This window comes from Mobula birostris, chromosome 13 (genome assembly GCF_030028105.1).
Source record: "Mobula birostris isolate sMobBir1 chromosome 13, sMobBir1.hap1, whole genome shotgun sequence".
NCBI classification, from domain to species: domain Eukaryota; kingdom Metazoa; phylum Chordata; class Chondrichthyes; order Myliobatiformes; family Myliobatidae; genus Mobula; species Mobula birostris.
Window position 1 is genome coordinate 111,070,689 of NC_092382.1, and position 14,858 is coordinate 111,085,546.

General features: G+C 50.2%; 1 protein-coding gene across 1 annotated transcript in view; it reads left to right on the forward strand.

Annotated features, from left to right (window-relative positions):
* Positions 1 to 1,685: 1,685 nt before the first annotated feature.
* Positions 1,686 to 14,858, forward strand: part of LOC140208160 (uncharacterized) — a 36,054-nt gene continuing 22,881 nt past the window's right edge. Inside the window, exons 1-2 of the mRNA XM_072276640.1 lie at positions 1,686 to 1,871; positions 3,307 to 3,444. Coding sequence (XP_072132741.1) covers positions 1,686 to 1,871; positions 3,307 to 3,444 — 324 coding nt within the window. The remainder of the gene's footprint in view (positions 1,872 to 3,306; positions 3,445 to 14,858) is intronic.

The following is a 14,858-nucleotide window of genomic DNA, read 5'->3' on the forward strand; positions in this document are numbered from 1 at the left end:
CATGCACAGTAATCGAAGGGATTTTATTTCACAGGATTTTGTTTCCAATTCTATCGACAATGAGCACGGAACCTACTGGATTGGAAAATGCGCAGACGGGTGAGGTTTGGACTGTTACGGGTCGTTGGTGTGGCAGTAACACGAGGCCGTAGGGAAAGGGTCGGAGAGTGGGGTTAGTTTTCAGACTGACACGAGGCCGTGGGGAGAGAGTGGGTCAGTGGGATAAGTTTCGAGACTGACACAGGTCCGTGGGGAGAGAGTCGGGCACTGATATTAGTTTGAGTACTGACACAGATCTGTGGGGAGAGAGTGGGTCAGTGGGAGAAGGTTGGAGACTCATGCAGGGTTTTAGGGAGAGTGCGACAGTGGGATTAGTCTGTTGACTGATGCAAGGTTGCCGGGAGAGAGTGGTAGAGTGGGATTAGTTTGGAAACTGACTCGGTACTGTCGGAGAGAGTGATGCAGTGGGATTCGCACGGCGATGTAGTCGGGGCTGTGGGGAGAGCGCGGTGTTATGGAGTTTAGAGACTGACATGGGGCAGTGGGGATAGCGCAAATTAGTGGGATTAGTTTGGCGACGGTCTCCGGTTGTCTGCTAGATCTGTTTTGTCTCTGTTGAAACTGTCTAACACTCTTTGATAGGAATGTGACCTCTTATCTTCTCTACGAGATGTCCCATGGATCGCCCAACTGCAGTAAGTCCCACTCGTACCAACAGAGTATCATTTTCGAAAGGAAACACAGATTCATCTGCGAGAAGTCTGCACTTTTATACCCTGATATTCCTGAAGAGATCCAACGTCTCTGTCCAGAACCTGACTGGCCGACTTCAACCATGTGACGATACTCCACGTCTCCGCATTCAATCTACCCCATTCTCACTCCCCTATAATTCCATCCATTCCCTCCCTCTCTACCCTCCCTCCTATCCTATTCTCCTCCTCTACTCGCATCGCCATTCTCCCCCACTACTCACACTCTCCCCATCTACTCCACACTTCTCCCCTCCCTGTGCCGCTCTCGCCCGCTCCCGCCCAGTTACACCCCTTTTCTACTCCTTTTCTCTTCTTCCCCTTCTTCTCTCTAACTCATTCCCTTTCTCCCTCTTCCTCTCCTTCTCGGACCCCATTCTCCGCCTCTCCTCTCTCGGTTCCCTCCACCCACTCTCGCCTCAATTCTGTGCGCACTGGCCCTCAGTTCACCAACCCGGGGGAAAAAGCCTGTGCACATTCACACTGTCTGTGCCTCTCCTGGCTTCATACCTACGCTTCAAGGAACGAAGTCCCATCCTTCTTGCTCTCTCTCCATAACTCAGACCCTCGAGTCCCGGCACCATCCTCGTAAATCTCCCTCTGCACTCTTTCCAGCTCAGTGACATCTTTCCTACAGCAGCGCGACCAGAACTGAACACCAAACTCCCAGCGCGGCCTCACCGACCTTTTGTACAACCACAACGTGGCTTGAGCGCGGTACAAAGATATAAAATTCACGACAATTGGGAAAATTAATAAATACTGCAAAAAGGTGAATACGGAGGGAGTGTTTAAGTGTTCAGGGAGCGTTCGCAATCTGATGTCGGAGGGGAAGCAACTGCTTGTAAATTGTTGAGTTTCCCGGCTCCTGTACCCCTCCCCGGTGGTACCGATCAGCACAGGGCATTTCCCGGCGGGAGATGGTCCTCGCTGATGGATGCGGTCTTCCCGAGGCATTCCTTCTTCAACATGTCCACGATGGAGGAGAGGGTTGCGTCCGTGATGGAGCTGACTGAGTCTAGAACCTTCTATGGTCCATGGCGACCCTCTGCGTTGCAGCCTCCACACCAGGCGACCATGCGACAAGACAAAATGCTGACACCGTACATCCCTAGAAATGTGCGAGTCCAGTTTTGATATTAAAATCACTATCTTTATTAGTAGCTACCTATAATATAGTAACTTTAACAAGATGAACAAAAGTTAACGATGTTATGTGTAGGTGTGTGTGTAAATATAACTATTCAGCTTGGAAGGGGCGGGGGGCGTGGGAAGTCTTAATGTCTTGAGGTGTTAAAGTAGGAATGTTCAGTAATCTACGAAATAAATTATGGGAGAGAGTACAAAATATTCCACAGGGTTCACGCTGGTAAAACGAGATGACAGTCGCCGTAGGTCTTGTCTGACATGACGTTCCAAATGCACATACGAATTATCACCGAAAGTGACCTGTCAAGGGAATATCGTCTTCCAGAGGTTACCACACAGCATACCCAGGCAAACTAAAATCCACTCCTATGGATCCGACAAAGTGACGGTCACACATTCGTTGTGCACCGTGTTCCGATGTTTAACCCCCTCTTGTGGGCAGAGGAAAGTTCAAAGTCTTATCTGCGACAAGCTGAGGAATCGGCTTCCAGTGTTTCCCCCCCCCCTCTCTCTCTCTCTCTCTCTCTCTCTCTCTCTCTCTCTCTCTCTCTCTCTCTCTCTCTCTCTCTCTCCCTCTTTCTCTCTCCCTCTCTCTCTCACTGTGTTCAATCTTCACAAACCACGGCAGCCAGTGACTGACGTCATTGCCCCGCCTCCCTCTGGCGCTCTTAAAGCGACAGTCCACAGTAAACGAAACCTGCGAGTTCGGAACAACACCGACCCACCACACACTCCCGTGGTCAGACACAGAGTGAAGCTCCCTCCACACCGTCCCATCACACACTCCCGGAGTCAGACACAGAGCGAATTTTCCACAACACGGATTGGCCACACAGTCCCGGGGTGAGAAACTGTGTCAACCTCCCTCCACAGCGTCCCATCACACAATCCCAGGGTCAGACACAGAGTGAATCTCCGCCCACAACGTCCCAGCACACACTCCCGGGGTCAGACATCGAGTGAAGCTGCCTCCGCACCTTCCCATCAAACACTACCGGAGTCAGACACAGAGTGAAGCTTCCTCCACCCCGTCTCAACACACAGTCCCGCCGTCAGACACAGAATGAAGCCCTCTCCAGACCGTCCTATCACAGAATTTGGTGGTCAGACAGAGAGTGCAGTTATCTCCGCACTCTGCCTTCACACATTCCTGTTGTAAATGTCCAAGAGAGGCTCCGTAGATTGTTTTCCATTTTAGTCATTTAACAAAGGAATTTCAATTCACAAAATTTTGTTTACCACGCTAATGTCACGCATATCCCTGCATACCAGATATCTTGCGGACTGGCAGGATCAGTGCCCAGGGATTATTTTACTGATGACACAGGCTGTGGAGAGAGTGCTGTTTAATGGGATTATTTTTGCGGATTGACTGCTAGAGCTGTTTTGTCTCTGTTGAAATTAGTTAACGCTCTTTGACAGGAAAGTGGCCTCTGGTCTCCCGGACGTGGTGTATGATCGAATGTACGCCTGCAGTGACTGCGGCTCGCACGTAGAGAACGACATTTGCAATCGATATCACGGTTTCATCTGCGAGAAGTCGGTATCTTTGTTCCCGAATGTTCCTGGAAAGATCCAGGGTCTCTGTCAACAGACAGTGGGGCCGATTTGAAACAAGAGACCATCCCTCTTTCTCCCCATTCTCCCTTCGTCCACTCTCACTCCCCCATCCTCTCAAATTCCATCCTCACCCTCTCTGACCCTCCTCCTACTCCATACCTCTCCTCCTGTTCACCCCAATACTCCCCACTACACACCTGCACAGCTCTCCCCAGCTATCCCATTCTTTCTCGTCATTCCACCGCCCCGGTCCCGCTCCTTTCCTCTCCCTCTACCTCTTTCTCCACACCTCTCCCACTGTTTCCTCGCCCTTTTTAATCTCGCTGTCTTTCTCCGTTCCCTCTGTCTAGCCCTTTCCCCTCTCTCCCCCTTTCTCCCCACTCTCTACCCCACTCTCTTACTCCGCTCTCCGTTTTCCCTCACCCCTCCGTCTCCCTGAATTCCCTGTCTTTACGCAAATCTGTGAGGTTACAGATACGCTCCAGGTGTCGTTCTTGATCGGAGCGATGCAATAGCAATTGTACCACAAATACACTGACCCACCTAATTCTTTTCAAACCTTCATTCTCTACTCATAACGTGCCATAGGGCAAGTTACAGACTGATCTCCCAAAAGAACCAGTCCAGACACTGCCCCCGAATTACACAATTCCCCACAATTTATAACACTAATCAGGTAGAAGAAAATCTTACGATTGCAAGATTAGACAATATTAGAATCATTTCAATCACATGCTAAGATACAACTAGATGTAAAATAATCATTGGTCAGTTAGTTATAATTATTCTAAGCCAAAGCTAGCTCATCAGTTCCTCATTCGGAACCTTCCCCTTTTCTCCAGAACATTCCAGCCCTTACAGTATACTTCCCATATTTAGCTGCACCGTGAGCTGCTTCTGAAGAGAGGATAGTTCCTTATTTGAGCCCTTGCCGAGCTTTAGACAATAATGACTGGTACGTCACCCGTTGCAGAGTGAAGCTTCTTTCTGACTTGTCCAAACTTGTCCAAAGCAGTAAGCTAAGACGCTTACAAGTTGATCGATTATAAGTTAATAGTTGTCCTCTGTTTCCCCCCCCTATTTACTTATCCCTTCATTCCATCACAGGCGGTTCAGTCCCAAACTTCCTTCCCTCTCTTTATACCTCAGTCCCCGGAGTCCCGGCAACATCCTCGTAAATCTCCCTCTGCACTCTTTCCAGCTCAGTGGCCTCTTTCACACAGCAGGGCGACCAAAACTGAACACCGTACTTCAAAGTGTGGCCGCACCGACGTCTCGTACAACTGCAACGTGACCTCCCGACTCCCGTGCTCAGTGTCCTGACTGATGTAGGCCAGCGAGGCGATGTACGATCCCCCTTGTCGCATGTTTTCTACCGGAATCACGATCCGATTTATTATCCTTGATTTATACGGCCTGAAATGCGTTCTTTTACAGCATCAGTATGGCGCAAATATGTAAAATTAAGGTGCTTTACTAAAAATAATAAATAGCTAGAAATGTGTTGAAAGATGTGATATCCCAGGATTTGGAGTTGGTGATTAGGGCTGACAGCATGTGTGTGCTGAGTCATCACATCCAGTCCACGCACACAAAATATTGAGGCAAAAATCGTGCTGAGGATTGGTGAGAGCGGAGAGCCGGGGAGGGAGAGGGTTTTGCTCTGATTTTGACGAGGGTAGCCTGTCATGCGCTTGGGCCTCGTGGTGGAGGGGGACGGGGTGTGGAGAATACAGATAATATCTGAACCGGGATTGTGTGATTGGACGGACAAGAGGGAATTCACTCCATGCCCGTCCCCAAGAGTGTTTCATGGGACGGTGGGCAGGGAGGTTCACTCTGTGTCTGATCGCAGGAGTGTGTGCTGAGACGGTGTTGAAGGAAGATTCACTCTGTGCCTGACCCCGAAAGTGTGTGATGGGACGGTGTGCAGGGAGGTTCACTCAGTGTCTGACCCTGGGTGTGTGTGATGGGACTTTGGGGAGGGAAATTCACTCTGTGTTTGACTGTGGAAATTTGTAATGGGACGGTTTGGAGGGAGCTTCACTCTGTGTCTGATCGCGGTATTGTGTGATGGGAAGATGTATTGGGAGCTTCAATCTCTATCTGACCGCGATAGCATGTGATGGGACAGTGTGAAGGGAGTTTCAGTCAGTGTCTTACTCCCGAAATGCGTGCCTAACACCTTCTGCGAAACTTACTGTGTGGGATGAGAGCGCGGAGGGAACTTCACACCTTTTCTTTCCCCGACTTTGCATGATTATCGTTGCTTAGGAAGTGTCACTCAGTGTCTCACTCCAGGAGCGTGCGATGGGATGGTTTGGATGTTGCCTCACTGTGTGGCTGACTGACGGAGTCATAGATCCATATAATTAAGGCTTTGGCACAGCTTCCAATCAGAGATCGGGAGCGGGAAAAAAGTGTTAATTTGAAAGCAGCATCTCGGGTCTGTTTGAACAACATCCAATCAGCAAGGCTGGTCCATCAGCAAGGGAAAATTAAGATAAGACAGGGGTTACTGCTGGTGGATTTGTTTTCAGTTTATGTGTTGTTTTCTTCTTTACAATTGCACAGTTAGAGCAGTAGACATGCCTGGAAGGAGAGTTGAATGCTCCTCTTCGAGGACGTGGGACGGGAGGGTGTCCTCCAGAGTCTCTGACAACCTCACCTGTGAGAAGGTCATCCGGCTGCAGCTCCTAACTCTGGGCATTAAGTAGTTGGAGCTGGAATTGGATCATTCGGGAGGCTGAGGGGTGATAGGGAAGACATATCGGGAGGAAGTTAGACCCAATGTGCAGTTTACAGCAAACTTGGTGACAGTCAGGGAGATCAAAGGGGTTAAACAGCCCAGCTCAGTGCAGAGTGCCCCCTGTGGCCAACCCCCTCAATAACAGGTACAACACTTTGCGTACGTCTGGGTGGGGTGGCGGAGGGGTTTAATGACCAAGAGGAGGACAATCTCCCAGGTCAGGTCTCTGGCAATGATTTCGGCTCTGTGGTTTCAGAAGGGGAGGGAAGGGCCAGCTGAGGCGAGCTGTGGTGATAGACCATTATTTATTCGGGGAACAGAAAAGAGGTTCTGTGAGCGAGAGATTCCAGGATGGTACTTTGCCTCCCGGGTGTCAGGGACGCTACCACTCGGATCGGGTCCTCAGCCATCTTAAGTGGGAGGGTGAGCAGGCAAAGTGTGACACGTGCTGGTGTGGCCAGAAATAGGAAGACAGCACCCATTAAGAGGTGGTTAAGTGTTCGAGGTAGGATTGAGGGCTTCTGATAGTTAGAGCAGTAGACATGCCTGGCAGGAGAGTTGAGTGCTCCTCTTGCAGGACTTGGGACGGGAGGAAGTCCTCCAGAGTGTCTGACAACTTCACCTGTAAGTATGTCATCCGGCTGTAGCGTTTAACACTGGGCGTTCGGGAGTTGGAGCTGGAATTGGATCATTCGGTAAACTGAGGGGTGATAGGGAGGACATATTGGGAGGAGGCCTGGAGGCCGCGCCACACCGACCCACATTGCGCCGACCTTTCATTTACTCCGTCACCGAGCAAATCTCAGAGTTTCCACCTGAACTGGACTGGAACTGACATCCCAGCGAGTGGTTTTGGCATTAAAAAAGGAGGAGGGGTGGGGTTTGAACTAGAGATGGAGGGGGATGAAAAACAGAATGCCAAACAGATAGTGGAGCGGTTGTTGGGACAGATGTTGGGAAGACCAGAGACAAAGTCAGGAAGCAAAAGTTTGAGCCTGCTGGGACTTGTGTTCTGAGATGCCTACATTTCAATGCAGGAAGTATTGTACGAAAGACAGATGAGCTCAGAGCAGGGATCAAGGCTGGAATTATGATATTGTAGATATCAGTGAGACGTCGGCACAGGGTGAGCATGACCGTCAGCTCAACATTCCCGGTTTTGGGTTTATTCGTCGTGATGCAGCGGGAAGAATTCAAAGTTGAGAAGGGGCTCTGTTAGTCACTTTCGATTCATTTAACAGACTCATGGAGAGAGAGATGCAAGTGGCTCTTTGCCAGGGATTTTAATGTGCAGGGAATACAGGGAGATGATTGCTGCGCAGTCAAAAGCGATTTAGCTCAATTGGTATATCACAACATTGTGGACCGAAGGGTCTGTTCGGTTTGGTGATTTACGTTCACTACTCTGCAGTAGGCTCAAAAACACAGATTTCAACTCATCAGGTGGGAAGAGTAGGGATTGAGTAGATGAAGGAGTGTAACGACGTTTTGTGAAACACAGGGAACGACACTGCAGACTGCATAGGCAGTGTGCGATCCACACAGCACTCACCGTGACACCGACACACCACTCACCGTGACACCGACACACCACTCACCGTGACACCGACACAACTCTCACCGTGACACCGACACAACCCTCACCATGACAACGACACACCACTCACCGTGACACCGACACAACTCTCACCGTGACAACAACACACCCCTCACCGTGACAACGACACACCCCTCACCGTGACACCGACACAACCCTCACCGTGACAACGACGCATTGTCACCATGACACTGACACAAACCTCACCATTACACGACGTAACTCTCGAACGGACACTGATCAACCAAGTACCGTGACACCGACAGGCATCTCACCGTGACCCCGACACATCGTCCGCCGTGACAAGAACGCGCCGTTCATCGTGGCGTCTGTACACGGACAGGAGCTGCACTGTAACAAAACCTCACAGCTCAACAATAACAACATACCGGTACGGCCTGCACAGTAACACGGACTCGCACCTCAACGATACCGACATAACGACACGCCTTGCTCTTTAATACGGACACGCTCCTCCTTGTCTCCATAACTTACCCCCACTCTAAAACACGTCCCCGTTTCCGCCAACCCGTCACTCTCCTGCAATCCGCCTTCTCTCTCCACTTCACCACTCCCGTCTCCGTCACCCCGTTCCCTTACAAGCTACCCCGTGTCCGTGACGCACTCCCTCTTCTACGCACTTCTCATCTCCGTCATCTTCACCTCCACCGCCCCTCTCTATTTCCGGGACCCGTTCGCTCCCATGCACACCTCACCGTATCCGTCATCTCCTGAACCCCCGAAGCCCCTCCCGGCTCCGTCAGCGTCTCGATCCCCGACGCACCTCCACCCCCACCCCCAACTTCTCCGTCGCTTCCCCGCACCCGTCAAATCTCTCTTCCGGTGTTCTGAGGGAATTGTGCAGAGAATGAGGTAGTGTTTACAACTGCCCCTTTCCACAAGTTATCCATCTTTCGCTTCAAAGCCTCTCCACAGCCGTGAGTTCTCAGGCCGATTGTGTGAGGCCACAGCAGTTGCTCCCAATGGCTGCAACCGCCCCACCCGTTCCCTGGCCACGACTTTCCTCTTCTTCCTTCCTCTTCCCTCAGCACACCATCCGGTTGCACACACACCATCTCCGGGAGAAGCGCACGACCTGAGACTCCTGGGCACCGAAGTGCTCGGTATTGGTGAGAATGGGGAGTGGGGGACGGAAGGAGCTTCACACTCAGGTGGAGTGTCGTTCAGTACTGCGGGGCTGGGATAATTCAGATAACAAACTCCGGGAATGAGTGATGGGATAACCTATAGTGAGCATCCTTGGTTGACTGACTAAGCGTGTGTGTTTTGAGGAGGTCTGGAGGTTGTTTCGCCCAGGGTTTCCCTCAGCGAGTGTGTGACGGGACGGTGTGGAAGGAGCTTCAATTAGTGTCTGACTCCGTGTAGGTATGATGCGACTGTGTGGAGGGAACTTGCTTCTGTGTCTGTTACCGGGAGTGTGTGATGGGACAGTGTGGGGGAGCGTTACTCTGTGTCCGACCCAGGGTGTGTGTGTGATGGGACGGCGTGGAGGGTGATTCACTCTGTGTGTGACCCCAGGTGTGTGTGATGGGACGGTGTGGAGGGAGATTCACTCTGTGCCTGACCCCGGGAGTGTGTGATGGGATGGTGTGGAGGAAAACCCACTCTGTGTCTGACCCCGAGTGTGTGTAATAGGACGGTGTGGAGGGAGATTCACTCTGTGTCTGACCCCGAGTGTGTGTGATAGGACGGTGAGGAGGGAGATTCACTCTGTGTGTGACCCCGGGTGTGTGTGATGGGACGGTGTGGAGGGAGATTCACTCTGTGTGTGACCCCGGGTGTGTGTGATGGGACGGTGTGGAGGGAGATTCACTCTGTGTCTGACCCCGGGAGTGTGTGATGGGACGGTGTGGAGGGAGTTTCACTCTGTGCCTGACCCCGGGAGTGTGTAATAGGACGGTGAGGAGGGACGTTCACTATGTGACTGACCCCGGGTGTGTGTGATGGGAAGGTGGGGAGCGAGCTTCACTCTGTGTCTGACCCCAGGAACGTGTGATGCGACTGTGCGGAGGGAGTTCAGTCTGCGTCCGACCCCGCGAGTTTGTGATGGGACGGTGACGAGGGAGTTTCACTGTGTATTGCCCTTATGGAGTGCATTATTCGATGATGTGTACGGAGCATCACTGATTGCGTGACCCTAGGTGTTTATTTTTGTTGCTGTTGTGTGTGTTTCACTCCTGATCTCACACTGGAGTGATCGATGTGCAGGAAGCTTCTCTCTTATCGAAACCTTAAATTATGTTTTGGATTGTTGTGGAGGGAGCGTCACTCAGTGTCTATTTCCAGTAGTGCGAGATCGGATTACATGGAGCATGCCTTGCTCTGTCTCTGACTCGCAGTCAGTGGTCAGATGATTTCGGGTTTTGAAAAGACTCCAATCAGAGGTCGGGAGAGAGAAAATGGTATTTCACACGTTTGGCGACTGTGCATTAAAATGCAATACTTCACTAAAGTTTCGGCGTTTGATCAGCAACCAATCACGGAGCCGGAATCATTAGCATGTTCAAAAAAACAAAGTAGTAGCAAGCGGAGCGGCCATTGTTGGACTGGGCACTGCCTGACTGGTCATTCGATGATTTATCGATTCCATACGTTAGCGAGGAGAGGTTTGAGTGTTTGTGCAGGGGACCGCGTTGCATCTAGTGATGGTAATACCATTGGATACGAGGTTATTACAGAAAAACATAGGTATTACCTTGGGTTTAGTTTCTTACTGAGGTTTACATCACAATCGGATGCAAATAGACCAGAAGGCGTGTATCTCTTAACTCTAGGGTGGAAATGTCTAATGCCAGAGGGCCCGGGTTAAGGCGAGAGAGGGTATGCTCAATGGAGATGAGTTTGATAAGTTTTTTTTTTTTTTTTTCGGAGAGATGGGTTGGTGATTGGAAAGTACTCCCAGCCCTGGTGGTGGAGGGAGATTCATAGAGGCGTTTAATCGGCTCTTTAACGGTCACGTTGGTATGCAGGGATTGGAGGGAGACGGACGTTGTGTCAACAGAAGGAATTCAGTTAAATTGGTATATCACAATCTTTGGGCCTAAGGTTCTGTTCTGTACTGTGATTAAGGTTTTCTGCTCTGCATAAAAGATCAGACAGAGATTTGCGCTCACCTGACGGGAAAAGCAGGCGGTTGGGGAAATCAGGGAAATTGACGATGCATTGTCAAGCAGAGGGAAGTACCACTTCACAGACGGCAAAGGCTGTGAATGAGACACACGGACCTCACTGTGGCACGGTCACCGACTTCAGGGTGATGCTGAAAGACCCCTCACAGTGTTTCGTTTTCATAGAACATAGAACATGGAATAGTGCAGCACAGTACAGGCCCTTCGGACCACAATGTCGTGCCGACCCTTGAACCTTGCTTCCCATATACCCCGCCTCATCTTGAATTCCTCCATATACCGGTCTAATAGTCTCTTAATTTTCACTAGTGTATCTGCCTCCACCACTGACTCAGGCAGTGCATTCCACGCACCAACCACTCTCTGAGTAAAAAACCTTCCTCTAATATACCTCTTGAACTTCCCAGCCCTCACCTTAAAGCCATGTCCTCCTGTATTGAGCAGTGGTGCCCTGGGGAAGAGGCGCTGGCTATCCACTCTATCTATTCCTCTTAACAGCTTGTATACATCGATCATATCTCCTGTCATCCTCCTTCTCTCCAAAGAGTAAAGCCCTCGCTCGCTTAATCTCTGATCATAATGCATATTGTCTAAACCAGGCAGCATCCTGGTAAATCTCCTCTGTTCCTTTTCCGATGCTTCCACATCCTTCCGATAGTGAGGCGACCAGAACTGGACACAGTACTCCAAGTGTGGCCTAACCTGAGCTTTATAGAGCTGCATCATTACATCGCAACTCTTAAACTCTATCCCTCCACTTATGAAAGCTAACACGCCATAAGCTTTCTTAACTACCCTTTCCGCCTGTGAGGCAACTTTCAGGGATCTGTGGACATGTACCCCGAGATCCCTCTGCTCCTCCACACTACCAAGTATCCTGTCATTTACTTTGTACTCTGCCTTGGAGTTTGTCCTTCCAAAGTGTACCACCTCACACTTCTCCGGGTTGAACTCCATCTGTCACTTCTCAGCCAAATTCTGCATTGTATTAATGTCGTTTGCAATGTTAGACAATCCTCTGCACTATCCACAGCACCACCAAACTTTGTGTAGTCTGTAAGCTTGCCAACCCACCTTCGACCGAGACATCCAGGTCATTAATAAAAATCACGAAAAGTAGAGGTCCCAAAAACTATCCTTGTGGGACAACACTAGTCATAATCTTCCAATCCAAATGCGCTTCCTCCACCATGACTCTCTGCTTTCTGCAGCTGAGCCAAATCTGAATTCATCTGGCCAAACAGCCCTGGAGCCCATGCCTTCTGACTTTCTGAATAAGCCTACTGTGTGGAAACCTGTCAAATGCTTTCCTAAAATCCATATATATCACATCCACAGCACTACGCTCATCTACATGCCTGGTCACCTCCTCAAAGAACTCTATCAGGCTTGTTAGACACGATCTGCCCTTCAGAAAGCCATGCTGACTGTCTCTGATCAGACCATGATTCTCTAAATGCCTATTGATCCTATTTCTAAGAATATTTTCCAACAGCTTTCCCACCACAGACGTAAGGCTCACTGGTCTATAATTACCCGTACTCTCCCTACTACCTTTTTTGAACAAGGGGACCATATTCGCCTCCCTCCAATCCTCCGGTATCATTCCCGTGGACAACGAGGACATGAAGATCCTAGGCTCAGCAATCTCCTCTCTCACCTCCTGGAGCAGACTGGGGAATATTCCGTCAGGCCCCGGGGACTTAGTTGTCCTAATGTATTTTAACAACTCCAACACCTCCTCTCCCTTAATATCAGCATGTTCCAGAACATAAACCTCAGTCATATTGTCCTCACCATCATCAACTTCCCTCTCGTTGGTGAATACCGAAGAGAAGTATTCATTGAGGACCTCGCTCACTTCCACAGCCTCCAGGCATATCTTCCCACTTTTATCTCTAATCGGTCCTGTCTGCACTCCTGTCATCCTATTCTTCACATAATGGAAGAATGGCTTGGAGTTTTCCTTTACCTTACTCGCCAAGGCCTTTTCATGCCCCCTTCTTGCTCTCCTCAGCCCCTTCTGAAGCTCCGTTCTTGCTATCCCTATATTCCTCAATAGACCCATCTGCTCTTTGCTTCCTAAACCTCATGTATGCTGCCTTCTTCCACCTGAATAGATTCTCCATCTCACTTGTCACCCATGGTTCCTTCACCCTACCATTCTTTATCTTCCTCACCGGGACAAATTTGTCGCTAACATCCTGAAAGGTATCCCTAATCATCGACCAAATGTCCATAGTACATTTCCCAATTCACATCCACATCTCTAGCCTTATAGCCTCATATTTTGCCCTTCCCCAATTAAAAAGATTTTTGTCCTCTCTGATTCTATCCCTTTCCACGATAACTTTAAAGGCCTCGGACCGATAGTCGCTGTCCGCCAGATGCACACCCACTGAGAGATCTGTGAGCAAATCCGGTTCGTCACTTACTTCTGGATCTAATATGTCATTCACCCTCGTCGGCCGGTCGACATACTGTTACAGGAATCCGTCCTGGACACACTTAACAGACTCTGTCCCGTCTGAACCATTGGAACTTACCAGGTGCCAAACAATATTCGGGAATTTAAAGTCTCCCAAGGTAACAACCTTATTATTTTTGCACCTTTCCAAAATATGCCTCCCAATCTGCTCCTCGGTATCTCTGCTGCGAGCAGAGGTGCTATAGAATTAACCAAATGGAGTAACTGCTCCCTTCCTGTTCCTGAATTCGTCCCATACTGACTCAAATGCTGATTCTGCTACATCACCAACCCTTTCTGTAGCTGTAATATTATCCACAACCAGTAAAGCTACCCCTCTCCATCTTTTCCCACCCCCATTCTTTTTCGAGCACTGAAATCCTGGAATATTGAGAATCCATTCCTGCCCTGGTGCCAGCCAAGTCTCGATAATACCCTCTAAATCACAATTCCATCTATGTATCCAAGCTCTGAGATCACTGACACAACCCCTGTCGTGACAGGAACACGCCCCGCATCGTGACACCGATACAACGAGACGTTGTTCCGTAGCAGAACCTCACCACCAAAAGATAGCGACGCAGAGTCAGGCCTTTCACAGTAACACGGAAACACCCCTCCCTGTATGCATTGTACCCTCCCTCGCTAAAATCCCTCCCCGAATCCGTCAAACTCTCCCTCTCCTGCACTACTCCTCGTCCCCGTCACATACTCCCTCCACTACACCTCTTTCGTCTCCGTCACGCCTCCCTTCCTTTCACCCTACCATTCTCCGTGACCCATTGCCTCACCTGCACACATTCCCTAACTTCCTTACCGCCCAGCCCTTCACCGTGACAAGCTCCATCCAGTAAAACCCTTCAAATCTCGGCCACCGCCCCTCGCGCCTGCCTCTCTGTGCTCAGCGGCAATTGTGGGAAGTCTGAGGGAGAAATGATGTGTGTTGCTGCACCTACCCCTTCCACCGAATATCTATCGCCAGGCTCTGAGCCTCTCCAAGCTCTGCATGCACAGGCCGGTCACGTGGTTCCACTCCATTTGCATCAGTATGTGCAATCTCACAACCCCTTCCCTGGCCTCCTCTCTCCTCCCCTTCCTTCCCTTTCCCCTTCACGCAGCACACCATCCGGTCACACACACACAGACACCATCTCCGAGAGACACACACAGTTCGAGACTACTGGAACGCCGAAGTGCTGGGCATTGGTGAGTGAGGAGAGCGGCAGAGGGTGGGGACTGTGCACATTTTCTGACTCCAGTAGAGTTTGCTGCGATGGTGCGGGTGTACTTCAAATGTCTGACCGCGGGAAAGTGATGGGATAATATGTTGTGAGCTTCACTGTTTGTCTAAACAAGGGAGTGGGTTTTGGGACGGTGAGGAGTGAGCTGCACTCTGTATCCGACCACTGGGACCGTCTGATGATACACTGCGGAG